The following is a 27,905-nucleotide window of genomic DNA, read 5'->3' as shown; positions in this document are numbered from 1 at the left end:
ATAAAAATCATGCAAACGTAAATTTTTGTCATTTTTATCAAATTCAAGTGAAAATGGTTCGTTTAAGTTAATTTTAAAACTTTTGAATTCACATTTGATTAAAAAAAATTGAAAATTCTTAAAGAAAGCTTGAAAACGATAATTCTCAAAATGAAAACTCAACGTTCATTTTAAACTCAGGTAATCACACACCTGTTGAAACATATCTTCACACAACTACAATCGAATATTATGAATCACACGTTCACACACATCGATCAACCAACAAAAATAATAAAATAAACTCTACAGACAACAAATACGAAGGTAAATTTACACAGAAGACCATCACACAAAACACGAAAGAGCGAGAGAAGAATAGTTTCGATTTATTTATATGTGGCATTAAGTTTTGTCGTGAGTTCTCTGCGCCGAATTTAAGTGAAATTTGACGGTAAATTTCATCAAAAAATTCCGCAAAAATATGCTAAAAATCAGATAAAAGTGCAGGCAATCCGATACGAGTCGAAAAAGTGCGGGGAACGTGTTAGTTATCGCGAGAAATGCATTCAAATTTTGGTGTGGCACAAAATGACAGAAGTAGCGAAGATTCATGAAGACGAAGAAGAAGAAGTAAGTTGACTTTTTGTGTACATCGAACTGGAATATAAATAAAGTGTCATTTCTCGTGTCTATAAAAAGTATTAGGAATCAAGTGTGTGTGGATTTTTTTTCATTCTCTTTCAATTTCTACTGATTTGTGTGATATATTGGATCTGTGATGCATTCAAAAAGTGAATAGAGACAATAAGAAGTTCTGAAGAAATCAACATGAGTTGAATAAATAATGAGAAATTTTTAATAAAATATCAAATAAAGTATCCTTAAAAACTAAAAAAAGCATTTATTCACCTGTAACTCGTTCTATGAAGAGACAACAGACATAAAAACGAAAAAAAAGTTTCCGGAGAAATATCTCATATTACAAGTTTATGACAATATTTGCAACTATCACTTTTCTCTCTAACAACACTAATGTGCATCTAACAACTACTTCATAATATTATGTAAGACGATGCTTTAGCAGTTTGTGCATACGAAAGAGAGAGAATGTGCATTAAATGAAAAACAAACAAGCAAGAAACCAGTCTTTAGTCGATCGCCGTGGCAAACAGTTCAATTTCTTCTTATTCTGCCTTGATAAAAAAATTATCAAAAAAAAATTAAATTAAATTTCTAAAGTTAATTGAACCAAAAAGAAATTACGGGACATTAAAGAGTTAATAAAAAAAACTTAAACTGAACATATCATTAAAAAATGTGGTCAGCATTTTTGTAGCAAAGCAAAATCCCGTTATTACTATAGAATTTACGCTACACGACAGACGATTGGAATGCGTCGATGAACAGTCAAAATATTTGCGGAAATCGGGGATTAGTTCTGTAATAATAAGACAAACAGTTGTCGTTAAACATTAAATAATAAAAAAAATCAAATAGAATGGTAAGAAAGAAACTGAGAAGTAAAATCATAAAGCATGAAAATGTTATTAAGTGACTTGAGTAGGTGTTCTTGTCATATTCGATTGTTTGCTGCGAGACAACAAGCTAACTATTAGACGAGAGAAAACTAAAATAACAGAAAATACAAGTTTTGTGTTGACTTTTTTTTTAATAAAATGAAAAAAAAAATAGTTGCTGTGCACATAATAATAATTGAATTGAGATGAAGGAAAAAAAAGCACACACAGAAAAGAACTGGTTTAGCATTTTTTTATTTGCTTTTAATGTTGTTGATCGCGTGTGTGTTTTGGACTTTCTTCTAAGCTAAAATTGCGAACTGTGAACTTATAAAAATTTTTTCTTTTTTTTTGCAGATTCTCTAAAGCAACTGGATTCGTCATGCATCGTCATTATTACAAAACAAATTATGTTAGAAAGAAGATAAAAAGACTGTGTAGTAAATAACTCATAAAAAAAGAATATAAAATGATAAGATTATAATTATATTACTCACATACTACACATTCGCAAAACTAAAATCTAAGTAGATAGTTTAATTAAATATAAAAGTGCTTCTCAGTGCCTTAAATAAAAAAAAAATAGGAAAAAGTGTACTTACGAAAACTCTCTGATAGAAAAGTGTGCCAAAAAAATGCATGATTTATTCACAAAAGTCCTTTCACATCGTGACCTTTCTCGCGCCGGCGATCTGTTTACCGTTGCGGATGCAGAAATTGTAACTGACCTGCATGAAGTACTTAAGGAAATCAACAAAATTATTTCGCAACCATCATATCTCCAAAACACGAATGAACAATCGGTTATCGAAATTTGCATCGCTCGCACGTTAGCTTGCATCCGAGATGCGCATAAAGCGGAGAGCCATGCGAAGGAACTCGTTGAACTTCTGGAAACATGTTTAGCTGTTGACAATTTGCAACCGTCGAAGAAAAATGTTGATCCGCCGCATGCAAAAATCGCTTCTGACATCATCTCGAGTATTTTTTTGGTGAGTCACTTTATTTACATATTTTTTTTCAAAACAGATTTTAATTCAAACTATTTCGAATAGAACTACAATTCGAAGAAACAAGTGATGGAAGTATCAATTCCCGTAGCCGTTAAGTTTCTCAGCAAAGGAAATCGAGAGTTATCGAGAAATTTGGCGAGTTACTTGTCGTTAGCTGTTATTGAGCATTCGTCGCTTTTGAGTCCGTATGTCAATCAGATTTTGGATTCGATACTTACCGATAATTATGGCATGAGTCGTATTTTGTTGTCGTTGTATGAGACAAATCCTGAACCAATTACACGGAAATGCTCAGATCTCGTAGATATCATCCCAAAATGTGAAGTGCAAGAAAAACTCGCATTGTTACAACTTTTAGCGAATATTGCAAAATCAAAACCATCTGCTCTGCATGGAAGTTTGCCTCAACTTTGTGATCTTTTGGGAAATTCTTCGACTGTGCAACCAACGTTAATTGTGCTTTTAAGACTTTCGGAGCAACGTCCCTTACTGATTTTGGAATACACTCCATTGATAAAATCTACTGCTGTGAATCCTCAAAATATAAATTTAGTTGCGCAAATATTGTCGGCAATTGGAAAATTAGGGAAAGAACATGCACAAGTAGCATTGGACTTTGTGTTGGAACATTTGCCAAATGCTGATCGTTCATCGCATGCAATTCTTATACAAGAAGCGAGGAAACTTTGTACACAATATCCCGTTTTGTTTAATGAAAAATTGACTGCTGTCGTGAGACAACGAAATATTTTGATTCAACAACAAAATGGCGAAACAAATGCAGATCACGTGAATAAAACTTCAGGCGGCATAACGATTGTAAAATTGAATTCTCCAATGTCACCGCAACAACAATTAAACAAATCGCAAACATCAATAGTGCAAAATAATAATAACAATATTAACAATAACAATTATGTGCCGACAACATCGACTTCTACAAATAATCACAATACAAATAGTCAAATTTATGCTGTAAATCACGTTGGAAATGGAGTTAATAGTTATGCTGTTACATCGCCAACGCCTCATACGGGAGGATATACGAGACGAGCGAAATTAGGCGATAGTCGAAGCACAGGAAGATTACATTCGGGAGGAACACGAAGCATGACAAGATTAAATATCGGATCTGTTGGCGGCTTACACAAAAGTATGACGCGTCTCAGTTCGTCGCAACTCAACCAAAATGGATCAACAACGAATACGGGAGGTCAAACGAACGGTAATAGTCAAAGTTTTATCACATCTGGCGTGCCTCCGTTATCGCAGCAAGTCGTAATTACGGGAGAAAACAAATACGGAATCCCAATTCTCAAATCTGGATGTGTAACAGTTACAACAACAACACGCCCATATTCGCAAGGCCCAATGGGATCAAGTCACGGATTCATTGGAAAAGGATTTATTCGTTTGAAAGACGACGTTGACTCATCAACAGCTCTAAATCAATCTTCGGGATCTATTGGAGGATTGCCATCTAATTCGATTTCCGTACATCACGCAATGCAAGAAGCATCACCGTATGCAATAAATACTCAAAATTTACCGATTACGGTAACAAACAACAACGAAGTTAGTGTTTCGGGTCCTTCGACAGAAGTTACGAGACGATACGAGAATAAAAGTGTGACTTTGCTGAATGCTGCACAACGAGGCTCCGTTTTTGATCCATGGCCCATGCGAGATGTCATTCAACATTTTTGCGAAAAGCATCTAGACAAGATACGAGCTTACACGAAATCCGTTTCGAAATCTTTGCCGCCTCCCGCTAAATGCACTATCGAAGAGAAACGAAGTAAGAAAACGGCTCGTTTGCAATTTGTGTGTCAAATAAGAGGACCTCATTGTTTGTATTCAAAGACATTTTTCGCAATGAAGACAAAAAATCCAAAAACTTGGATACATTTGATGTTTTTGGATTTACAAGCAAGAGCTCCGCATGCTCTCGTTTCGCACGATTCTTCCGTTTCTGCGTTACGTCATTGTTGGGATACGCTCAAGTGTGAAAACAAAACTTTCATTACTCTCGTAACGAGTGCCTTTCCAAGTAGCAAAGACACTGACGCTCTCGTCAACGAACTTCAACAATGCGGATTTTTCGACGTGTTTGAATTAGGTCCGAATCAAACTGTTCCCGAAGACAGTTCAGTTGATGATTTTCAGTACAAATGGGGCTGTTTTCTGTGCAATCATCCGGAGAAAGCGATGGGATTTCTCGATGGCAATAACGTGATCGAAGGACAACTGAAGGAGAAAAAAGGCAAATGGAGATTATTTCGACGATGGCGAACACGTTACTTTACCTTGTCAGGAGCGCATTTGTCGTGTAAAGGATCTGTAAGTTTATTTTTATTTAATTTTTTATCAATTTCATATAAAAAATTTTCATTCAATAGAGCGGCGGTGAAAGTATTGATGTAAATCAAATTCGTTCTGTAAAAGTTTCAAGAGGCGCGAGAAATATCCCAAAAGCATTTGAGATCTTTACAGGCGATCAAACACTGATTCTCAAACCAAAAGATGGCAAAAATGCTGAAGAATGGGTTCAATGTTTGAGTATCGTTGTTGCTCATTCACAAGTAAGATTTAAAAAAATTTTAACAATTTCATATTTATAAAAAAAAAATCATTTTTTAGGCACGAGATGTTCCTCCTGCAAAGACAAACAGTTTGCCAGCAAGAAGTTTCGGAAGTCGTTTCATATCTGACTAAATGAATCTTAAACGTACTGATTTGATTTTAATCCTTAAATTGAAGTTTTTTCAAGAAGGTTGTTTTTATGATTAAAGATAAATTTTAAAAAATTGAATTCTGAATGTTTTTCTTTTATATCAAAACACGTGCAAAAAAGGTAATTTTTGATCTGAAATTTTTTATTTAAGAAAAAAATTCTTAAATTTTATGTGCATTTCTTATGGTTTTTCCTATTTTTTTTTTTAGTCAAATATTTTATTTAAAATTTAATATTAAAGTCAAGTGAATTAAATTTCAACCTGATTTCAATAAATCCTATTTTTATTTAACTCAAGTTTGTTTTTGAAGAGTGTCCTTCAAATATATAATATTTCTTCTATTTTCATTTTTGACACAAAATTATACATATAAAATATCATTAAAAATTAATAAATTTTTCCATCTAACTCAAATATAACCTCGAATGAGGTTGTAATTATTAAATTTTGTTTATTAGAAATATAATATAGTATAATATTAAAGAAAATTATTTAAATCAAAGTGAAATTAAATTAAATCTATCATTTTTTTCTATACACGTGTGTTTGTCTAATCAATATTCAAATTTCTTGCAGTCCAGTTACGATTCTATATTTACCTCCATGCGTTATCAAGTCATCAATTTTCCGAATCGTCGCCTATTTCCTCTTCGAGCGGATCAACCAGCTTTGCTCGTTTCGCAGATTGAGCAACGCTGCCTGTCGTGCGTTTCACGAGTGTTTTGGGCGATTGCTTTATGGGACTCATTGCTCCTTCATCTGATACCGAAACGGATTTTTGACGACCTGCAGTTGCTGCAGGGCACATTCCTCGATGGCGTTCACGTTGTCGTAAACTATGGAATTCCTTATGACACATATCGCATTTCAGGGGATTCGGTTCTTCCGCCGCCGCCGCAACTTCTTCTTCCATTACGGAAACTGTGGGCTCGCGTTGAACAACAACTTTACTCTTCGTCTTCGGCAAAGGCGAATTTGAATTTGACGTCATTTCACATTCTACCATACTCGAGTCAATTACTTCCGTTTCAATGTCTTCCTCGCTTGATCCAATATCGGGCACAGTTTTTGTCGCATGCGAATAAACGATTCGTTGAGCGAGATTTTGGGGCTTTTGGTGTGTTGTTACGACTTTTTTGACGATATTTTGCTGCGAACGTGTGTTTTGTTGTTGTGTTTGCTGTTGCTGACGTCGCTGATCGATCATTTGACGAATGCGTTGTCCGTCATCGTCTCTCTTCACGGGCTGTTGTTGTGCAATAACTACTCGACGAGTTGCCTGTTGAACCACGGGCTGTTGATACGTTACAGTATTTCGCATGGGAACTGTCTTTACGTTGTTTCTCACAACTGGCACACTCACAACTTTTGGTGACGACACAACTTTAACCAAATGTTGCGTTTGCGGCGACTGATGATATTGTTGTCGCACAATCGGCACAGGATTCGAAGTCACAATCGTGTTACGAACTGTTGGCGCATATTCGATAATAGGCACCTTTCGCTTACGCTTCACGAAAATCAACTGAAAGCGATAGATTGCTGCACATGCAAAACAATTCAGCTATATGGGAAGAGAGAATGAAAAAAAGCGGGTAAATAAACAACGCCCTCGTAAATAGCGAAAAAAATGTGTTTACCTCACGAGCCAGCAAACAATTGAACTCCTTGTGTTGCAATTCCTTCGTCTTCTCAAACTCCTCGACTTCGTATTCATATTCATCCGTGTTTTCGTACGGCAAATCGCAACCCCGCAAGGCGATATCAAAGTTTTCCATTTTGCCATCCTCATTTAGCTCGATGATTATATTTAGATTTTCCATCTCTTTTGTCGTTTCTTGATGTTCTACCATCGTTGTAGATGCGTCTCTTTACTCTTTTTACTTGTTTTAGGCGATAAATCGCATTCCAATCCACAAAATTAGCGAAAAATTGACAATTTTCCTCAGATAATGCACGAAAGCGTTAAAATGGCTTGGTTTTTTCGATAAGCTAACCACACGTTTCCAAATCTCGTGACTCTCCTTAAAAAAGAATGCTGTAACCACACAAAAACAAACCCCGTTGATGAGACGAATGAAATTGATAAATAAACAAAATGATTTTCAAAAACATTCGACTTGAAAAAATCAAATTTTAAGTACTCACACAAAGCATAATGGACAAAATATTACTATTAGAAGAAAGTACGCTGAACCAAATACCCGAAACACTCGAAAAACTAATTCTTGAGAACACAAAAAACGATTCCAACAGTTCACAAGAATTAAGATTATTGATTCTTGCTCTTCTCACATATCACGTCGCTTTGGAAGTTGGTTTTGTGCCTGAATCTTTCTCCGAAAATGCAATAAAGAAATCAACACTCGTTCCATGGGGATATGACAAAATCCGAATTACTCAATGTCTTCAAGATCCATTGCCCGAATCGTTCAAATCTCAAACACATTTCCGACTGAATATGAAATTCCTGAACGATGACACTCAGTGCATTTTGTTGATGATGCGAAGCGGCGATTCGTTGTTCACAACAATTACTTCCAAAAAGTTCAAAGGACAAAGTTTGTATTTGTCAGCAGCAAGATATGTTCCTTTTGTCAACAAGCAAAAGTTGTCGTCGTCTTTTCGAGGCTTGAACGATTTCGCACTCGATGTAAAAAATAAATTATGCGGTCCAATAAGGAATTGTGTATTGGCAGAACATGATCAAGTCTTTCCGGGGCTTTTGGGATTGCCCGAAAGTCATTTAGATCAAATTTTTCAATACTTGCGATTAAATGACTTGAAAAATTTAGCTTTGACTTGTTCCTATTTGTGCAGAGAAGTGAAGAATTTTCGAAAACGTAGAAATAAAAAATGAAAAAATTATTTTTAAACTTTATTGCTCAAATTTTTTTTCATACTTATGCTAATATAAATTTTCTCTTTGTTTCTAAATTTGAGATTCTATTCTGGACGGAATGTAAAAGTTAAGATTGTCTTAAAAACTACGTTAAAAAATTTTCGGAATTGTTCTCTTCAGGACGGTATGAAAGTCATATAAAAAAACTAATATTAGAGGCACTTTTTTTTAAATCATTCTTTGTATCAAGTACGAAGTCAATACGGTAATCGCTGTTAGTAGAATTGTGCTTGAACTAAAACTGGAAATGCTGTAAGCACCTGCGTGACAATCTGTGATACGTTTTGCTCGCATGAAATCTTGCCCAAGATAATCGCTAAAGTAACGATCTTTCTTCTCGATGACATGCAATTTACGTGTCGCATCTTGGAAAATCAGATCGTGATATGGATCGGGAGAGTAGAACATGCTAAAACTGTAAATTAAAAAAAAATAAAAAAAAAAAATTAAAAATTTTTTTTTTTTTTTTTGAAAAATCAAAAAATATTCTTACCCAAAATCATCATGTTCTTTTCTTCCGTAATATTGTTGTGCATAAACAAACAAATTAATATATGCATTGATTTGTGTTTCGTTGTAATATTCTCCGCCTCGTGTGACAATTGCATTAGATTTTACTTTTCCCAAATTACATCTTTCGTATTCATTGACTTCAGCACGTGTTCCATCAGGACAAAGCAACTCATAATCGTCAGGCAATGCATCACGAGCCCACCATTCTTTGCGTTTTCCGCCTGTATTTTCGCTTACGGTTGTATGTTTCACAAAAGCAACATGTCCTCCGCCTTCAACAAGACATCTGAAAGCTCCTGAATGCCCATAATAGTCTTCCGAAGCATCACGACGACAATAACGGAAACTAACTCCATGACACAAATCACACAAATTATCATACGGAACCCCCGTATTGTATTCATTGCTCAAAGCACCCGGCAAACAAGATTTTGTGAAATATTCAGCAGCAGCTCGTAACGAATCGCATCCATATGGTCTAACCCATCCATTCGAGACTAAATAAGCCATTGGATAAACCCATCCCGCTGCTGTATTAACGCCCGAATGACATGTATATTTTCCTTTGAGATACGTCAATTCAGTATCGGGATCTTCTTCTTTTGCCACAGCAACGACATAATATTCGGGTTTCAACAAGTTGTAAATTTCCGAGATGAAAGGAATCAAATTGAAACGAAGTCCAGCAGTATAAACATCGGAAGCATCTAAAACTGTAACATCTGCTGTTCCCGATTGAATTGCTTGCATGCAATTTATATGCGAATGTCCTTTGTAACAAATCATTTCAGGCATTACGAGTTGTGCTTTTAACGCAGTTTTCATTTTGATACATTTTTCGTATTCGGCGTCGGATGTTACACAAAGTGTCATTCTACCAACAGGGCATTGGCGATTTTCAGTAATGATCTAAAACGGGAAAATTTCGTAAAATGATGTTAAATTTGAAATTTTTTTCAAAAAACTTACATGTATGGAATCTCCGAGATATGTTGTATGCGATTGATCGTTTTCCTTGATGACAGTAAGAGATTGTGTGGCGTCAGAAAACATCAAATCAACCTTTTTGCCATAACGACTTGAATCGAAAAGGTCAAAATGTTCGAAACGAGTACCATTTTGAGGGAGATTATCGTTGTTTTGATCGAATTCATATCTTGTACGATCTTCCCAATTTCTGCCTGTGAGATATCTTTGATCTTGGTTTTGATTTTGATTATTTCCGAAACGATCTCTGTTTTGAACATCATATCGATTTACGCTATTTCTATCGTATGCGCGATATTCCTCATCAGTTCTTGAATTATTTCCTGAAGATCGTTTCTTTCCATAGAAATCGACTAATTTTGTCAAGAATCGTTGATATTGACGTCGCTCATCAGATGTTCGAGCAGATGAAGTAACAACAGCATGCGACGTAACTTTTCCCCAACTACATCTTCGATATTCAGATAATGGAGCTCTTGTACCATCCGTACAAAGCAATTCAAAAGTATCAGCAGACAATGAACTAAAAGATTTACTTTCAAGCATCTCATCGACGGTAGAATGTCTCAAAAAGGCAATATCGCCTGCTTCAACTAAACAACGAAAAGCACCATCGAAGCCCATATAAGGATCTGCGCCTGTACAACGTTCGCCAGGAACTTTTCCGATACACAATTGACATAATCTGAAAAGAAATTTCATTAAAAACAATTTTTTGTGATAATGACATGTTTCAACTTACTTATCAGAATTGTCTCCAATTGGATTGTTCTTGTTCTCTAATGAGTTTACAGCACACGACGGTCCAAAGAATTCAATTGTATTCTTAACTTGATTGTTACAATCGACAATTTGCATTCCTCCGTGCTTTTGTAACTCATGAATTGGGATTGTCCATCCTGCTAACGAGCCAACATATGGAAAACATGCTTTTTTGCCTCTCAAATCACGCAAACTTCGAACTTCTTGTAATGTATCCTTTTTCACAACAGCTACTGCGTGATATGCTTTCACATTTCCTTCGTGCGTTTCTTGCATAATGGGAACTAACGAGTTGTAACGACCTGCGGCAAATACTTGTCCTCCATCTAAAGTCATGAGATGGGCTCGTTCTTGATCAATTGCTGTAATACATTCATCCGTATCGAAAGTTTGCGTACAATTAAACATCAAAAAGTCATCATCGAACAATTGTCGATCACGTTCAAGTTGTTTCGTCAAATTGCCACATTTCCAAAATTCTTCTTGACTCGTTGTGCACCAAATAGCTTTTTCTATTCGATGATCCTCGAAGTTGTGTGACTGAGCTGAAATCATAAAAATTTGCCGGTTAATGTTGTTTCGTGAAAATGTATTGGTTAGTCATATTTTATCAACTACCAACACAAAAGCAAAGTCATTAATGGGTTGGGACAGAAAAATAAATTGCTTTTTTTCTTTTTAATTAGCTTTTAAATCAATTTCTTATAAGATTTTTTTGAAAATTTGTCTTTCAAAGATACTTTTAATACGTGAAACAATCCAAATGAACGTGAAAATAGTTGAAAATTCATCAAAAACATAAAATTTTCCAACCCATTAAGTTTTTGTCAATTTTCACGCGAATCTTCATATTTACCTTGAATCCCCGATACGAAGAGTATAAAAAAGGCACTTATGTACAACATAAAACTATTTTTTACACTAAAATCCATCTTAAACTACATAAAAATGATAAAAATTCGGAGATTCGAACAACGCCCTTAAAATCAAAACAATATGATTTTTTTGTTGAATTAGCAATGGCAAATCTCTAAAATTGAATTTAAGACATTCGCCATTGCTAATTCAATAAAAAAAAGTCCATGCGGATTTGTTTACGTTTTTTTTTCGAGTCTCTCAAAGTGAATTTTAATTGAAAATCTTTAAAAATGGGCAAAAAAGATAAAAACAAGAAGAAAGGAAAAGGAGCTGAAAAGACTCTCGTGAAGACAGATAAAAAACTTGTTGCCAAAAACAAGAAACTCCTTCAAAAACTCGGCGAAGAAGATATTCAAGACATCATTGCAAAACAAGAACAAGAATTATCTCAAGTAAAAACTGTCGAACTTTCGCCTGTTGCTCCGCCATCAGCCCGTTCAAGTTTCGGGTTAACGAGTTTTAAGGATGACATGATAATGTTCGGCGGAGAATTCTTCAATGGACAAAAGACAGAAGTTTACGGCGATTTCTATTTTTTTAATACTGTGAAAAATGAATGGAAACTCGTTAAAGCTAAAGGACCAACGCCTCGTTCAGGCGCTGCTTTGTGTTCAGTTGAAACAGATGGAGGTCAATTGTGGTTGTTTGGCGGCGAATATCAATCTCCGTCGCAAATACAGATCATTCATTTCAAAGATTTGTGGGTTTATCGATTAAAGACAAAAGTTTGGGAGAAAGTCAATGCTCCAAATGGACCAACTGCTCGTTCAGGACATCGTATGGTAGCTTCGAAGAAGAAATTGTTCGTTTTCGGAGGTTTTTACGATAATAATGCGACATACAAATATTATAACGACTTGTTTGTGTTCTCATTGGAGACTTATACATGGCTTAACATTCAAGTAAGCGGAAATGCTCCATCTCCAAGATCAGGAATTTGCTTTGCTGCTGCGAACGATGGAAAAATTGTCGTTTGGGGAGGGTTTAGCAAAAGTCCTGTGAAAAAAGGAATCGATAGAGGAGTCACGCATGGAGATATGTTCACTCTTGTTCCTGAAAGTGAGTTTTAATTTTAATTTTAAAGAAATTTTTATAATAAAAAATGTTTAATTTTTCAGAGGGAGACACAACAGGCTTAAAATACAAATGGAATCTTGTCAAACCAGGAGGAAGTAAACCCTTACCTCGAAGCGGTATGAGTATTGCTGTTGCTGCAAATGGAAAATGTTACAATTTCGGCGGAGTACTCGATACGAAGGAAGATGAAGAAGATATCGAAGGTCAATTTGGTAACGACTTACATTGTCTTGATCTTTCAACTCTTGTTTGGCGTCGCATGGAACTCAACAAGAAATCATCTGAACCAAAAAAGACTGAAATGGAAGTTGAACCCGTTGAAGAAGTCAAAACAGTTACGAACGAACTTGGATTTACAGTTACTGTTGGAGGTCCAAGCACGAAAACATCTTCTGCCAAATCCGAATCTAACGAAGGTCAAAATAAAGGATTTCCATCGCCGCGAATGAATGCCGGAATAGTTGTTATCAACAAAAATTTGTATCTTTACGGAGGAATTTACGAACAAGGACATCGACAATACACATTAAGTGACTTTTATTCGCTCGACGTGAACAAAATGGATTCTTGGAAGACATTAATTGCCAATAGCAACACGCAAGAATGGGTTGGATCCGATAGCGAAGGAAGTAGCGACGAAGATGATGATGAGGAAGACGACGACGATGACGACGAAGAAGAATCTGGCGTCAGTGACGAGGATTCAGATGAAAGTGACGATATGGAAACAGATTAAATAGCATTTTTATTCTTACATTTTGTTACAATATAAAATAATACACGAAAAATAGCACACTTTCGTTAAAATATTTTCGGGTTAGTCAAGTCGTTACATTTCATAAGTAGAATCTGAGTATTTTTTTATATCTTATGTTTTTAAAGATACGTTGGAGGTGCTTTGTTCATTATTGTGCTTTCAGGTCTTTTCCAATTGTCGTCAAAACCACAAGCAACATCACTGTCAGAATTATCTTCGAGCGACGGTTGTTCACAAAGTACTCCGATAGGGCTTCTGATAGTTCGAGGCGTTGTTGGCGTACTATGAGGCCCGCAATTTATGCCCATGATGTCAATATCTCTCTTTGCACGTCGAACTTTCTTCGAAGTATATTTGTTGTTTGGAGGAGGCATCAAGTCATTTTGCTAAAAATTATAAATAAAATATTTTTTTTTAATTTAAAGCAAGAAAATCACTTTCTTACGTTATTTTGAATATTATCAGCAGATCCCCAACTTTTGTGCATTTTGTTGTCATCGAGCTTAAATTGTTGCTGTACATTCATCGGAATCTTCTGATCCATCATCTGATGTTGATAATGAGCTGGATATCGATGCATCGTTTTCTGTGAGCCGCCCATAAAGTTGTTGAAGGAGTCTCTCGTTTTCTTGACGCGCGCATTGAGCGAGCCAATACGAAGGAAGCCCAAGTCTTTTTCTGAAAAAAAACAAAAAAAAAAAATTAATGAAAATTATATTTTTTTTAATTTTTTATTCAAATTTTTACCTGATTGCTTTTTCCGAGCTTTGATCTCTGTTTGAAAGAGAAGTAAAAAAGAAGAAAAAATTCATTAATAAACAAATTTATATCAAAAACTGAAAATATTAACAAAAAAAAATACCAAAACTAATAATTACCAACCAAAAACCATTAATTTGCAATGTGCAAAAACAATCGAAATGTTAATAATAACCAACATGCATGTAATAAAATATACAAAACGAAACCTTATCATTATCATCCTGTTTACCATCATGGCACGAGTCGTCAATTATCGACGTTTTGTCGAAGTTAAGTAAATTTATTGAGCAATTTTTATCAAATTTGGTAATAAAAGCGTCAAAAACTTGTAAAAATTTAAATAAAATTGTCAAAAAAACATATTTTCTGCACATAACTTTAAATATTAACATGAAAAACAACAAAAATTTCATAGAAAAACATCTTTTACGACGATAGACGATATTAAACTTTAACACGAATAAACAAAAATCGTCTTGTGTGGGCTCTTTAGTTGAATCTGTGCATGTTCAGGTAATAAAGTAGTCGATAAATGTCGTTAAATATGGACAATAATGATAAAAATTTCGATTAAAATAATAATAATGTACAAAATGTTAATTTAAGTTATCTAAAAAAAAAAATACTGAAATGAAAAAAAAAGTAATTAAGATTATGTTAGAAATCAAAAAGTTTTAAAATTATATGTAATAAAACAGAAACAGAAACAAGGGTTAAAAAGAAAGAAAAGTATCCAAGATCAGACCAAACTTGCCTCATCCAAGAAGAAAACCCATTTCCATTTTGTGCAGGTTGTTCAGTGTTCGTGTTTGCTTAAAAATTATTTTTTTGAAAAATTTAGTTTTTGTGTGAAATTTAGACAAAAAGTTATATTTACAAAAAATTCAAGTTTATTTACCAATAAATGGATGAAAAGCGAATGACATAAAAAAACTCAAAATAAAAAGGTATTAAAATGAAAAACCAAAAATCTTTCGAAAAAATCCACAATTACATCTTTTGGGAAGTTCCTTGGATTGTCGTTTAGAAAGAAGTTTCATTATTTCTAAAGGTAAGTAAAAGTTAGGTTTAAAATACACTTAAAAATGTTAAAAGGGATAATTTTTCAAGCTAATACAAATCGAATGCAGGAAGATTGTAGCAAGGATCAAGGTTTAGATTTATTAAGAACGAAGAAATAAAGCTGAAAAGGAATCTTTGTTTATGTTTTATTAGTATTTTCATGCAGTTAACTTAAAAAACTATATTTGATAGGAAAAATTGATGTTTGCTTATATTTAAAGGAATGTAATTAAGGAATATAATATACAAAAGTTGTTTTTTTCTCTTCTTAATATTAAGTTAAGTAACTTTTTGTGCGTTTTTTAATAATAATTTTTCAAAAACGGACAAAAAGTGAAAATGTTAGTAATTGAAAGCACTCTAATTCTTTAAATTTATTGTAAAGGCAAGCTTTTTTGATTATTTCATAAGTATTTTGAATGACATGCAATATTTTAAATGTTCATCTCTGAAGTAAACCAAATTATTTTGGCGGAAAAGTTTTATCAAATTTCTTCTTTATCATGCTGCGATATTTTTTCTCAAAACGTTTCTTTGGATTGACATGAAAAATATCCTCCAAGTTAGTAACTTCTTTTCCGCCGTTCGAATTACCGCTTCCCTGACTACTAAAACTATTATTTCTCTCTACCGGAGACGATACAATCGTATGATTTCTCCGTAATTTAATGCTACTTTTTTTCGAAATACTTTCAAAGTTACTTCCGCTAATGGGACGCTGATGCTTGGAAAAGCTCGCATAAGCGCCACGCCGACGTGTTTTTGTGGGAAAAGTTTCAAATTTCGTGTACTCACTGCTGTACGTTGACGATGAGACACTCTTCATTTGCTTCTGTTGATACTCCAAAGGTTTTTTTCCGCTCCAATCTGTCAAATTGCGATCCGCTTCTGTTATTTTTTGGGAGAAATTTAAAAAAAAAAGTAATAATTAGCTAATGCATTTGTTGAGTAAGGCACAAAATTCATGAGACAATGATCGATTGTTATTATATTATTTTATTGAAACATCTTTGATACTTTTTTTTTTGAATTGTCACAACTAACACACCGCGCACTGATAATGATCAGTTGAAAAAAAACAAGATTTGATTCGATTTTTTGTGTGTTTCTGTGTGACTCAAAAGACTTCAAACGACAACCGTTCATTATCTCCGATCAGATGAAAAATTTGTATAATCAATAAAAATATTTGAAAAAAAAAGAGAAGAAGGAGAAGAATTTTGATCGGACCACGATCGTTACTTACTGTAAACATTGCTAAGAAGCTCAAAAATGTCATTCTTGCCGTGTTGAATCGCGATATGAAGTGCCGTGTATCCCTAAAAATGGTGAGAAAATGATTTTAATTCACTTTTAAATGAATAACACACACGAACATTCTCCATCTCCAGCAAATATTCCGCACACAACGCAAAATTGTCACTGAAAAACCAGAAACCAGAGAGAGAAATACAATTATAGACATGTTAAATATTGCAATATTTGTGTGTTTCTGTTATATCGAGTCGACTTCTAACTAACAAAGTTATAACACATAATTCATATTTGGAAGTGCTCTGCCTATTTATTTAGTTATCACATAAACCAGCGACACAAAACATTCGCAGTCATTGTTATTTTAATGTAACATCATTTCATTTAAAGTGTTGTTCAATTACAACAGACTTAATTTAGCTCGTCGTTCCTCGTTTATTATTGCAGCAGCAGCGAGCGAGCGAAAAAAGAGATTATTAACGCCCAATTATTGCGTTGTTGTGAAATTTATTGCCTTGTTTAAAATTTTTCCCTTTTTTTGTGAGAAAATTATTCGAAAACATATTGTTCGAAATAAAACATTTTTATTATTTATAATATTATTAAAAAAATACATTTTTTACAGAAAATTTAAACGTTAGGAAAAATGAAAAAAAAAACATCCCCTTCAAGAGACGAGTCAATATTGCAACATGTATTGGATTTGTTGTTCTAGTTGACTGATTCGTCATTGCGAATTTTTTTAACATATTTTTTTCATTTCATTTTTTTTCTATATATTCAATTCATGTTTGCTTCTGTTCAATATTTTATAATAAAATAGCATATTTTTTCTTGTTTCTCCATTTTTAGCATTTATTCATGAATTGAAGTAGAAAAAAAATATTTTTATTAAAATTGAAGTTGCATGAAAACTGATAAAGATTCAATTTTTAAATGCCGTTGAACTATAAATTTTAGTTTTTTTTTTATCAACCACTCTCAAAATTAACTTAGGTCATGTTTGTTGTCGACGTTCTATATTTTTGCGACGAAACAGACCATAACTTCAACGACAAAAATGTTTTATTTCTCTCTAAAAAAAAAAAGTAGAAGAGACAACAACTTCGAATCGTATAAAATAATTAAAAACTATTCAAAAATTGTTTATTTTTTTCCTCAACGAGAGCATTGCCGAGCCCAAACAATGGCACAAATGAAATGAATTTATGTTTTTACTGATGATGTTTTCTGCCTTTTTCTCTTTTTTATTTTTTTTTAAACAACAAAAAAAATATAAAGTCACGCCATGTCAATTTTGGACAAAACAAAAGTGACAAAACATTTTTCTCTGTGATTCTGTCTTTCTGCTGCAACGACTCTACTACTTGCATAACGCATTTTTATATTGCAACAAGAAAAAAAAATTGAAAATTATTCAAAATTGTCGCAATTGGCATCCCCTTTCGTTTCATCATGCATGTGACACAAAATTTTCTCGTGTGGCTTTAAAATTTTAAAACTTTTAAAGGGGCTGAAATTTATGAACTTAACACTTCTTGAACTGTGCTGCAGAAAAGTGTCAATCAAATATGTGTCACGCCGTTTTATGACAAGTAACATTTTATTTGATTTAAATTGAAAATTTTTTACTTTAAACATTATTCAATTTTAGGTACTTTCCGATATAATTTTGAAAGGGGTGCAATTAAGGGCGTTAAATTATGGGCAAAGTAAAGGATTCGTGATTCGTTCTGCATTTTAGGAAGCGAAAAGGTGTGACGACATTTTTTATTTCCAATTTGAATGGCAGCAACCACAGCGATTAACAAAGATGAAAAATCGAAATTATTGTCCCACAGAATATTTTTTAGCTACCGTTTCATCTATTATTCTATTAATTTATCTAACGATCGATCGATCGTTTCTTGAATATTGAATTTAGTCAAATTAATTTTAATTTTTTTTTCTTTTTCTGTGGAAGGAATCTTGCGTTGTTTATTTGTTTGTTTGAAATCCCGCGCAACTTTATGCTTTATTGAAATTTTATGTTAATGTTCTTTTTTCGTTGGTTTGCTTTGTGATCATCGTCGTCGACGTCGCTTGGTCTTCTCTTCTTCAAAAAAAAAATATATTTTTAGAATATTTCGAACAAAAAGGCAATAAAATATTCTTTCGCTTTGACAGTGACTTATTAATAAGATAAGGAAGAGATAATGAAATAAATAAAAAAAAATCTGATGCGATAAAATTTGAGAGTTTCTGTAGACATTCTGGAGAGGAGGAGAATTTCGTGTGATTTCTTTATATAAAAAAAAAAATGAGAAAAAATGATACTTACTCCATTCTGAGCGATTCACGATCAATGAAATATCCACAGGAATGCAATGAAAAAAAAAGTAAAAAAAATCGTTAAAAATAGATAAAAATGACCCAAAGGTAAAAGAAATTGAGATAACACAGAAAACGAGAGACATCGATATTAATTAGTTCTATTTTCATTTTTATCGTTTTTTCGATGCTTCTCACAGTTGGTGGTCAAAAAATGTTCACGGAAATATACATAGGTGTCTAATTAGTAAAAAAATCGGTTCATATTGCTTAAACTACCTGAATTTTAATTAATATTCAATTCAGAAGCTTTTTGTCTTTTTCTTAATCGTTTACCGTCTCTTGCATGTTATCAGATTTCGATCAAAAATTTCTGCTTTAAGACTTACCGTTCGCTCATTTACATCTGCTTTATAAGTGCCAGCAATTAATTTGATAACGTCGCTGTTTCCGTGCTTAGAGGCCCAATGCAAGGCATTCTGCAAAAGAAAAAAAGACAGAAAATCAAGGTCAAGGTACCAAAATTCAGTTCAGCTGTGTTCTTCGAGGCTCATAATTCACCTGCGTCGCGTCTGTCTTAACTAACAGTTCTTCCAAACACTTTCGGTTTTACAAGTTTTTATTATTACAGTAATCATAAATTAATAATGATAATTTATACTTTTTTATAACTTATTGGATCGAGTTTGAGGTAATTTGAATATTATTAGTCGGATATTATTTTGTCGCTCACGGGCATCAAAGTGTGGTCTGCTGTTAGAAGTTGTTTTGCATCGAAAAGTTAAGGATAATGATAATAATAAAGCACTCCAATATAAAGACCGTGATGTTTTGTTAGAATTTATATGCAGTTTCCGGTCAATTAGAGGATATTTTACTCGTAGCAGCGGGTTGCGGCGAGAATAAGGGCGAAAAAGAGTTTTGTAACGTTTTAAAAGTTCAAATTCCACGTGAAATATTTCATTCGACTACATTTCGATCTCCATACAAATTAAGCGAACAAATAAACAGAGACAAAGAAAACAATTACTTATTTAATTTATTTATTCCACAGAAAAACAATTAAACACACGGCACGAGTTTTGTGTTCTTCGATTGAAGAATTTCACGTCCTGCAGTAAAAAAAGAGACAAAATAAAGTTTATTAGACAATTTATAATCATCGGCATGGATTTAGAATTTCAATGCGATGTCGGAGTGTAAAGTAATTTTCCTGACTTGGAAATGAACAAACCAGAAACATTTAATTGTTCGGCAGGATTTTCGATGCAACGACATGAGAACCGTCGACTATAAATGGACAATAGGGCACGCGTGTGTTACTTGTGAAGCGAAATGATTTATTGGAGACTTGACTTCTTTTTTTTATGGGAAACAGTTTAAAATGCAAAAAAAGTTACGTGTTTATGAATAATTGTTCGCCAAAGTATCATATATCGAAAGTGATAACGATCTTGTGCGTTAACATTTTGACAGCGTCTAAGGTAGGTCGGCAATAAAGTATGAACAATGAAACTTTTTGTTTTGACTAAATTGGTGTAAATTTCCGTGTAATTACAAAATAAATTGCAATATTACGTGTGGGTTCATAACTTGTAACGCCAACTGTGTCAAGTAAACCTTTTTTTTTATTTTTTTTAGAAGCAAAGAAGATCGATCGCATTTCAAAGGAATTTCAACAATGATGTTGTTTGCTTGTTTCGTCTCATAAATTCATCATTCATCATCATGATAATTATTTTATCAAGGCTCGCAGAGGAAACTAACGCGTGGTCGACCGAAGATTGATTTCACGTCTTATTTCAAATTCGGATTGAAATTGTGTGTGAAACTTGTCTATTTTTTGTTTTAAACTTTGTATCAAGCGTTGTAATACAAGATATTAAAATTTTGTATATTTTGCCGTGTCATTGTGCGCTACAGCTACAAGATTGATCATATTATTATTGTATTCTCGGACAGAAACAACTTGATTGGGCACAAATCCTTTAACAGATACAAATTAAACGCTAATAATCTGTTGTGAAAACATGATTATTATTTAGTCTTCATCTGATACGCTTGTTTTTTCTTATTATTATTCAATATATATAATATAATATTATTAAACATCACAAGAAACAATGAAATCAAGATTAAAAGGATTTCCACGAATCGTTGCATGCCGAACGCTGTAAGGATAAGTAATCTTATTATCGAAAACTCTCCAAGTGTTTAATAAATTTTAAGATTTTTTTTTCTTTTTTTGCATATATGAGACATAAGCAGATTATCAGACAATGTAAATTTTTTAAAGACATTCTGTTCTCGCTTCTGAATGCTGAATGCCCTGAGACGCTTTTTTTGAGTAAATATTGCGAATACCTTATTATTATTTTTTTTGCATTTTTGAATAAGAATGGAGAGAAAAAAAAAGAATAAATTGCTCAAAATTGGACAATCTTCCTAAATCCATTGTTTAGGATCGTCTTTTGGTCAAGATGGAAATGAAAAGAATTGATCTCATAAATCTGTCACACAAACAACCAAACAATAATTCTGAACAATACTAATTTTTTGACAAGTTAATCGAAAAGTTTTGCAAACAAATTTGCCAGTTGTTCATTTTTGCGCTAATTTTTTTATTTTTTTTTATTTTCAGATGATGCTTTACCATTGAACCTCAAACACGAGTAAACTCCCTTGTTTGCGTTATCACCACATAATAATAATTGTTTGCATTCTTCGCGCACAAACCCGAACATAACGCAACACGGCATAGCACAGAACATTAACATATCATTAAAAAGTGCACATATACACACAAAACATAAGTGAGTGAGTAAGCTTTCAATTAATAAAAGTTTTTGCATTTTGTACGATGAAATTATCAACAACGATGATCATCATGATTATCATTTTGAAAAATATTCTTGTTAGTTGAAAAAAAAACGAGTGAATAAAACTTTATGAATGCGAATTATAATAATATAATGCAAGAAAGAGGAGTTGTGAATGCTCATGCTCAAGCGGGCGAATGAAGTGAGTGCTTATTATTACTATTTAAACGCGCACATGAAGCGATATGTTCATAAAGTTGCGTGCTAAAGACCAGTAGCTAAATTGGCATTTTATAACTTACAATTTCATTTTTTTTTATTTTATGTATTTATGCATTTTTTGTCATTTTTTACATGTTCGAACTTGAATCGCATGTTTTGCTAAAATTTGCCGTGAGCGTTATTTCGAATTAAAAAAATTTTCAATTTTTGACCTAAAAAAAAGATTTTTTTTTTATTTCGTTTCAGAGTTCCATCATCATCAATTTTATTATACGAATGTTATCTGTTCATTAAACAATGACGATCATAAAATATTCACAATAATGAGCTCCTGATTATAACGACATTTGTAATTATTTGTTTGTATGATAAGATTTTGCCTTTGCCGCATACACGTTCGTTTCCTCAAATCGACGCAATAATTAGATGAGAAGAGGAGATAAGTATCGTGAGATTGTCACAGGTGTCGTTTTGTTGTTAACAAGGGATGGATTGATATTGTTTATTGACAGTGTATAAATCTTAAAGTGCTTAGAAAATTCGAATTTGTTAGAAATGCGGAAAAAAAGTAGGAAGAAAAGATTTTTCTTCAACAAAGTTCGTGTTTATGACTGTGTGAACATTCGAAAATTGACTGCTGGCAATTGTTTTATTTTTATTATTTCTTTCTTTTTTAACAAGCTCACTAGATTACAGCTTTTATCAACAACAACTCTTATAAATTTATGCAATAAAACAATAAATTGCATGTTTTGCGTATGTTCTGATGATGTGTTAACAAAGTAAATAATCATGCCAACCGCTATTACTACCGTTGTTATATTTACTTATGATTATTAACGCAAAATGCATATTTAGCAACAATAAAAACATAAAATTTAATTAAATAGAAGTTTGGAGGAAAAGTTGTTTGCTTGGAAGAAAGTAATCATTATCGTCAAATTAAGTCAAGTCAGGTCAGTATTTTTAATAAAAATTTTAAAATTACAAGAACTTACCCACTGTTTATTTTTAGAATCCATCGGCGAATCGAAAAAAAAGAAAAAAATTTAGTTCATTGCTTTAAAAAATTAATTCTCAATTGTTCAAAAGTTGGAAATTGAAATTCAATTAATTACCCGAAACAGGCATAAATCTGCCAATATTACACAAACAGCAAAGCAGATAATCTCAAATGAATTTGTTACATTTTGTTTTATCTCTGCACCAATTAAATTTATGATTGTTGTTTGTTTACGTTTCGTCTTTCTACCTGTTCTGGTCAGTTTATAACAATTTATCACATCGTAAGTTGTTTTTTTTTTGATACATTGTAGAAAACTGATCATTATCATTGCACACTCACTCGACTTTTAATTTGCTTTACTTTTCAAAGTCAATCAACTTTCAACTATTTTTCAGCTGTTTGTTCGTTTTTTTTTGTAGACTTGTAAATTATGGCTTATACATCAAATTTCATGTCTGTGAATATTTAGCGGTACTCAAAACACAAAAACGCAGGTGTCTTGACCAACTTCTTTCTTGCTTTCATTGTGAGCGATGGATGGATGGAGGAGAAACAGGACGTTAAAGTGCGTTTTTGACTTATGAATATTTATCACACGAGAAATAATTCTTTGCATAAATGCGGGTAAGTACAACTTTGTAACTTTTTATCCTTAATTTGTAACTTTTTCTATTTTCTTGAATTTTTTTAGATCTGAAGAATTTTTTGTTTCAAGGAAAGCGTGCCAACATCCATTCCGTGCCTTACTCTGTTATTAACGAAGAAAACCCGAAATTAAACTGTCAATTTGAGGCACTTTAGGAATAAAAAAGGGACCAATTTCTCTATAAAAAAGATCCAAAAATTGGTTTCGTGTGCTGCTAATTGAATCGAACGTACCAAAAAACGGGAGGAAGATCTCATCACTAATTTGTTTCAGTCGGTTAGTTTTATTATTTTAATGATCTTTTATTTATTTTATAAAATCAACACAAAAATTCCTTCTAGCTTTGCGACGATATACGATGCGTGTGTGTATTTATTAATAAAAACATATAAAATATTGATGATATTATAAGCGGTATAAGAACGAGGCGAAACGAAGAAGTATATCTTGATCAACATCAGCGCGCAGTAAACAGATCGTATAGCGAGATAAGCATCGAAATTGTCTCCCAGAAGCTACAAAAAGACATTTTAAACACACATTTTAAAGTATTTGACATTCTTCTTGTGTTGTGTTGTTTTTAATGTGAATGGCAGATTAGAAGGCGATGATATGGTAAAAACCTGTCTTTGAAATATTTGACGAGATTCTGCTTGAAGGATGCTTTATTGGCTCATGACGTGACTTTTCTCATCATTCAACAACAACTTGAACGACGACGACGACGCGTTAATTAAAATTCGCATTTTATTTCATTTTAATTAATTGTTTAATCCTTTTAGATTTATTCATTAATATCATCGAACAACAACGAGCAGCAAAGACGACGCCTGTGTGCCCGAATCTTGATCATCCTTCTATTAATTACTGAATAACGAATTTCGCATCAAGATAATTTCCGCAAGTCTCCAAGTTTCTTTCGTTTTTCTTTTTGCTTTCTATGACCGACAAGTAACTCTTTGGTGGTCAATGAGGCACTTCTTTAACTCTGTATTTTTTTTTTCTTTACATATTTATAAGAGTCGACGTCGAAGTAAGAAAAGAAATAATTATTGTCGCCGCTGCCGCCTAAAATTAAAATGAACATTTTTTGATTTGAATCTCCCTCGCTGTGTCTTTTCCTCTCGCTCGATCTCTTACGACAAAAAAAAACGCACGTAATTGTTATACGGACAATTTTTCTCATAATGTTAAAAATGCCGCGCTCTACTCCGATTTCCTTATCAAAATGATCGTTGCACGAATTTCGTTCGTTTTTTTTTTATTGAATGACTTTATATAATATTCAATACCTTTGAAAGTCCTTTTCAGGCAGGCAAAGGAGAACACAAGAAAAAACATCTTCATTTCAATTTTTATGTTTTATTTCTTGCTTGCTTGTATTTATTTTTATTTAAGGAACAATACGCGAAGCATCTACCGAAATTAGCTTATTATTAAGAAAATTATTTAAAATAAATAAAAGAATGAGATCGCTTGATAATTTCTGGCTAGACAGTTAGCGTGCACGACAATATATTTATCTAAATTGGAAACAAATAAGTTTCAAACGTTTTCGATGCAAGATTATTCCGAGCCAAGTAGAAAGAAGAAATATAAAGCGGAAACATTCGATATATCATCTTCATTCATAAAATTTTACATTTTTTTTAGCGAGTGTGGTCATTAAAGATGTTTTTTGAATATCAAACATATTTAACATTGATTTAGAAATAGTCATAATTTTTCCTCTTTGATCTTCTGCTACATCATTTACATGCGCGTTGCGTTGCAAGAAACAAAAAAAAAATACATAAATTGGACAAAAAATTTTTGACGCCCACACTTGACGCTTGTTCTCCTTGTTTGACTTTTCTCGATTTCGAAGGTTTGTCTGCCTGCATTTTAATAAAAGCGATGAAAGTCTCGAAAAAAAAAAACTTAAATTGCTTAACTTGAAAAAGAGCTTGGAAAATTGATTCATAAATAATAAATAACACACAGATTATCTTCTTGCATCTTTCGTTTGCACAAGCAAGTCTCATCCATTACTTTTAATGATAAATACTCCTAAAATGGTTATAGATTATTAAACGCAGATAATTTTTTGTTTAATTTAATTTAATGTTTGTCTTCATTTTTATTTCTTATTGGGGTATACGTTCCATATACTACTTTGTTTTTGGTGCGTTTTTAAAATTTTTTATTTTGCATGATTTTTATATAAAATATGATCGTTAACAAAAATCTACTTTTCAAAATATTTCTGCAGAATTTTTGATTTGTAAGTTCAGAATTCAAATTTAATTCGCATTCAGAGGATCAATAATAAATTTAGCTTTTATTTACTCAATTTTGACATTCGAAAAGAAAATTTATAAATTTTGAGTGAATTTTTTTTTTGCATGATTTTAATAAAAGCTTGATGGTCAATTAAAAAACTCAACTTAATTAAAAAAATAATTAAAAAAATACGTATAAAAATACGTAAAAAAATCCGTAAAAAATACGTAAAAAAAAGTTAAGAATTTTTTTTATGTTTCGACTATAAAACATGCAAAATCTAACTTAAAAAAAAAAAATTATAAATAATTTTTCAACCCAAAATCTAAATTAAGTAAAAAATTTCCTGAATATTAATTTGAACCCTTGTTTGCTTAATTTGACATCCGGAAAGAAAATGCAAAACATACTACAATTCGAATTTGTTTGCTAATTCAAGGTACTTTTTTTTCGTTATTATTATTTATAAACAAACCAAACCATACCAAGGAGACGACGAATAACTCGCGCAGTTTGTCCGATGAATGAAAGAAATTATTATTATTGTTTTTCCTTTTATTACTATTCCTTCTTTCTTTTGCAGCAACTTTAAGCTTGAGACGAGGCAAAAGGAGAGAGATGTATTAAATGTTTTGTTTAAGCAATAACGACACTGTATCATAAAAGGTGCATTGGTAGTCATTTTCTGTCTTCGCGATCTCCCCGTGTTCCCGCGTACGAATGAGTGAGTGAGTAAATTATGCAAATAATTCGTTATGTGCGTTTTGTTTATTCATTTATTTTTGTTGCCTTTCAGTATCATCGGATATTTTTGTAGATTTTTCTTAATCAAATAACACCGGGTGGCAACACAATAAAAACTAACAAAATTTTTGTCTTTTTCATACAGTGGGCGTTTTGACCCCTGCAGCTTGTGTGCAATTTAAACATTCAATTCACTGTTTAAAGCAAATTCAGGTAAAGCACAAAATATCTTCAAAAATTTAAATATGAAAAAGAGGCTTTTAACCTCTCAAAATAACACTCATAACTCTTCTGAATGAAGTCATCTTCATCCATCAAAACCAGCAAATCATTAGTCATCATTAAAAAAATCAAGTGCAGAAGCGCTGTTTCGTACAATTAATATGCGGTTTGTTCTCAACTTGCATTACAAATGCACAAATGCACTTTTACAGCTGAAAATTAAAATATCATCGGGCACTTTTGAACAATTAAGAGCAAAAAAAAAAATAATTAATGATATACTTACACCCTGTATGAGTATAATTTATTATAATTTCGTTCGTTTTCAGCATTAACACGTAGTTAGAGGTTCACGAGAGATGTCATCGATATGCAGGAAAGCAGGCAGCAGGAGACAAAAGGTTGTCGTCAAAGTTGTAAGTAAAGTAAATTTAATCATAATTGTAGGGTTTTTCAATCTCATGTAAAGGTATCACGAAAAAAATGGTATAATTATATGCTATCCATACACACTAACCGAAATGTTAACAACGGATATCACAACATTTCATATCAAAAATCATAATTGGATACAATTATTAGACGTATTATTATGACGAACGTTTATCAATTTCTGTGGATCAAAATAAATAACAATAATAATAAGGACCTTTAACGCGCACGGGAAAAGGAAACACATGTTCGTCTTGACAATTTTTTTTTCATTTGTTTCAATTTCGATAATTACAACCGACGAACGATTGTGTTGTCAAAATTTTACTTACTTCTAACATGCATTAACTTTTCTTTCTTTGTTAGACTTATGACGATTGAAAAGTAAATATATATGAACGTGAAGCGCGTGTCTTATCTTACAAGGTTTTTCCGTGAATGCGTGTGCATTAAAAGGTGTGTAACAGGATATGACGAAAAGAAAAAAAAAGTTAGTTAGTTAATCAAGTTAATGATAGGGCTCAAAGGTTGCTTCGTGAGTGAGAAAATGATCGAAAGTTGTGACAATTTTGACAAGCAAGATTATTTTAGGGCGATTCGATGATTTTTTCGAGCAAGATTTTTTTTGTTTAACTAAAAATGGCAGTTTCATTACTTTCGTTGGAGTAAAAAATTTCACAAAAACATTAAAACTACCATCATTGATACACTTCGTTAATCACTTTTCATTAAATTCTACGCATAATTTCCATTATTACTCGTTATTTACCTCGAAAAACAAACATGATGTTACTCATATTTATCTAACATTTATCAACTCAAACAAATTTAATTCACATTTAAAAGGTTAATGAAAAGGTGCGCAATCATTTTCAAATTAGCGCACGTTTGAAAGCGAATCGGACCCTTAAATACGTTCTCTTGTTGTCTCTTAGCACTCATATGTGAAAAAAATAATGAATTAGCAACTATGAACAATGGAGAACAACCAACGATTAGTT

The 27,905-nt window shown here is 32.6% G+C and overlaps 5 protein-coding genes across 7 annotated transcripts; 2 read left to right on the top strand and 3 right to left on the bottom strand.

The window, feature by feature from the left end:
• Positions 1-384: 384 nt before the first annotated feature.
• LOC134829561 (protein melted) lies at positions 385-5,289 on the top strand. 3 transcript variants are annotated; one of them, XM_063842663.1, is made up of 5 exons: positions 385-612; positions 1,857-2,491; positions 2,555-4,852; positions 4,912-5,094; positions 5,153-5,289. In XM_063842663.1, exons 2-5 carry the CDS (start codon positions 2,135-2,137, stop codon positions 5,225-5,227), a joined length of 2,913 nt encoding a protein of 970 aa, XP_063698733.1. In that variant the 5' UTR covers positions 385-612; positions 1,857-2,134; the 3' UTR covers positions 5,228-5,289. The 3 variants fall into 3 exon arrangements, with proteins under 3 accessions (XP_063698733.1, XP_063698736.1, XP_063698734.1); XM_063842666.1 differs by lacking the exon at positions 385-612 and adding an exon at positions 926-1,046; XM_063842664.1 differs by lacking the exon at positions 385-612 and adding an exon at positions 1,418-1,483.
• Positions 5,290-5,530: 241 nt separating this feature from the next.
• On the bottom strand, positions 5,531-7,226 carry LOC134830341 (uncharacterized). Its single transcript, XM_063843791.1, has 2 exons — positions 6,888-7,226; positions 5,531-6,811 (listed from the first exon to the last, which is right to left on the bottom strand). The coding sequence occupies exons 1-2, from the start codon at positions 7,098-7,100 to the stop codon at positions 5,867-5,869; spliced, it is 1,158 nt and encodes a 385-aa protein (XP_063699861.1). The 5' UTR covers positions 7,101-7,226; the 3' UTR covers positions 5,531-5,866.
• Positions 7,227-8,133: 907 nt separating this feature from the next.
• LOC134830030 (transferrin 2) lies at positions 8,134-11,397 on the bottom strand. Its single transcript, XM_063843379.1, has 5 exons — positions 11,268-11,397; positions 10,392-10,956; positions 9,632-10,334; positions 8,643-9,571; positions 8,134-8,564 (listed from the first exon to the last, which is right to left on the bottom strand). Exons 1-5 carry the CDS (start codon positions 11,341-11,343, stop codon positions 8,318-8,320), a joined length of 2,520 nt encoding a protein of 839 aa, XP_063699449.1. The 5' UTR covers positions 11,344-11,397; the 3' UTR covers positions 8,134-8,317.
• Positions 11,398-11,501: 104 nt separating this feature from the next.
• Positions 11,502-13,361, top strand: LOC134829282 (kelch domain-containing protein 4). Its single transcript, XM_063842305.1, has 2 exons — positions 11,502-12,388; positions 12,448-13,361. Exons 1-2 carry the CDS (start codon positions 11,560-11,562, stop codon positions 13,140-13,142), a joined length of 1,524 nt encoding a protein of 507 aa, XP_063698375.1. The 5' UTR covers positions 11,502-11,559; the 3' UTR covers positions 13,143-13,361.
• LOC134829284 (uncharacterized) lies at positions 13,283-18,588 on the bottom strand. The gene is made up of 6 exons (XM_063842307.1): positions 18,562-18,588; positions 16,234-16,306; positions 15,783-15,875; positions 13,911-13,937; positions 13,609-13,841; positions 13,283-13,549 (listed from the first exon to the last, which is right to left on the bottom strand). The coding sequence occupies exons 3-6, from the start codon at positions 15,811-15,813 to the stop codon at positions 13,283-13,285; spliced, it is 558 nt and encodes a 185-aa protein (XP_063698377.1). The 5' UTR covers positions 15,814-15,875; positions 16,234-16,306; positions 18,562-18,588.
• Positions 18,589-27,905: the final 9,317 nt, after the last annotated feature.

Source organism: Culicoides brevitarsis, chromosome 2 (assembly GCF_036172545.1).
Source record: "Culicoides brevitarsis isolate CSIRO-B50_1 chromosome 2, AGI_CSIRO_Cbre_v1, whole genome shotgun sequence".
Lineage (NCBI taxonomy): Eukaryota > Metazoa > Arthropoda > Insecta > Diptera > Ceratopogonidae > Culicoides > Culicoides brevitarsis.
The sequence above is the reverse complement of the archived record's forward strand: the minus strand, read 5'-3'. Positions and strand labels throughout refer to the sequence as shown.

What these genes read in the sequence shown, in the direction of transcription:
- LOC134829561 (XM_063842663.1), top strand. Translation starts at nt 2,135, where the DNA reads ATGCATGATTTATTCACAAAAGTCCTTTCACATCGTGACCTTTCTCGC. An exon ending in ATTTGTCGTGTAAAGGATCT is followed by an intron (nt 4,853 to 4,911) that starts GTAAGTTTATTT and finishes TTCATTCAATAG; the next exon opens with AGCGGCGGTGAAAGTATTGA. An exon ending in TCGTTGTTGCTCATTCACAA is followed by an intron (nt 5,095 to 5,152) that starts GTAAGATTTAAA and finishes ATCATTTTTTAG; the next exon opens with GCACGAGATGTTCCTCCTGC.
- LOC134830341 (XM_063843791.1), bottom strand. Translation starts at nt 7,100, where the DNA reads ATGGTAGAACATCAAGAAACGACAAAAGAGATGGAAAATCTAAATATA. An exon ending in ATTGTTTGCTGGCTCGTGAG is followed by an intron (nt 6,812 to 6,887) that starts GTAAACACATTT and finishes CTTCCCATATAG; the next exon opens with CTGAATTGTTTTGCATGTGC.
- LOC134830030 (XM_063843379.1), bottom strand. Translation starts at nt 11,343, where the DNA reads ATGGATTTTAGTGTAAAAAATAGTTTTATGTTGTACATAAGTGCCTTT. An exon ending in CTTCGTATCGGGGATTCAAG is followed by an intron (nt 10,957 to 11,267) that starts GTAAATATGAAG and finishes TTATGATTTCAG; the next exon opens with CTCAGTCACACAACTTCGAG. An exon ending in ATTGGAGACAATTCTGATAA is followed by an intron (nt 10,335 to 10,391) that starts GTAAGTTGAAAC and finishes ATTTCTTTTCAG; the next exon opens with ATTATGTCAATTGTGTATCG.
- LOC134829282 (XM_063842305.1), top strand. Translation starts at nt 11,560, where the DNA reads ATGGGCAAAAAAGATAAAAACAAGAAGAAAGGAAAAGGAGCTGAAAAG. An exon ending in GTTCACTCTTGTTCCTGAAA is followed by an intron (nt 12,389 to 12,447) that starts GTGAGTTTTAAT and finishes TTAATTTTTCAG; the next exon opens with AGGGAGACACAACAGGCTTA.
- LOC134829284 (XM_063842307.1), bottom strand. Translation starts at nt 15,813, where the DNA reads ATGAAGAGTGTCTCATCGTCAACGTACAGCA. An exon ending in AGCTCGGAAAAAGCAATCAG is followed by an intron (nt 13,842 to 13,910) that starts GTAAAAATTTGA and finishes GTTTTTTTTCAG; the next exon opens with AAAAAGACTTGGGCTTCCTT. An exon ending in CTGATAATATTCAAAATAAC is followed by an intron (nt 13,550 to 13,608) that starts GTAAGAAAGTGA and finishes TATAATTTTTAG; the next exon opens with CAAAATGACTTGATGCCTCC.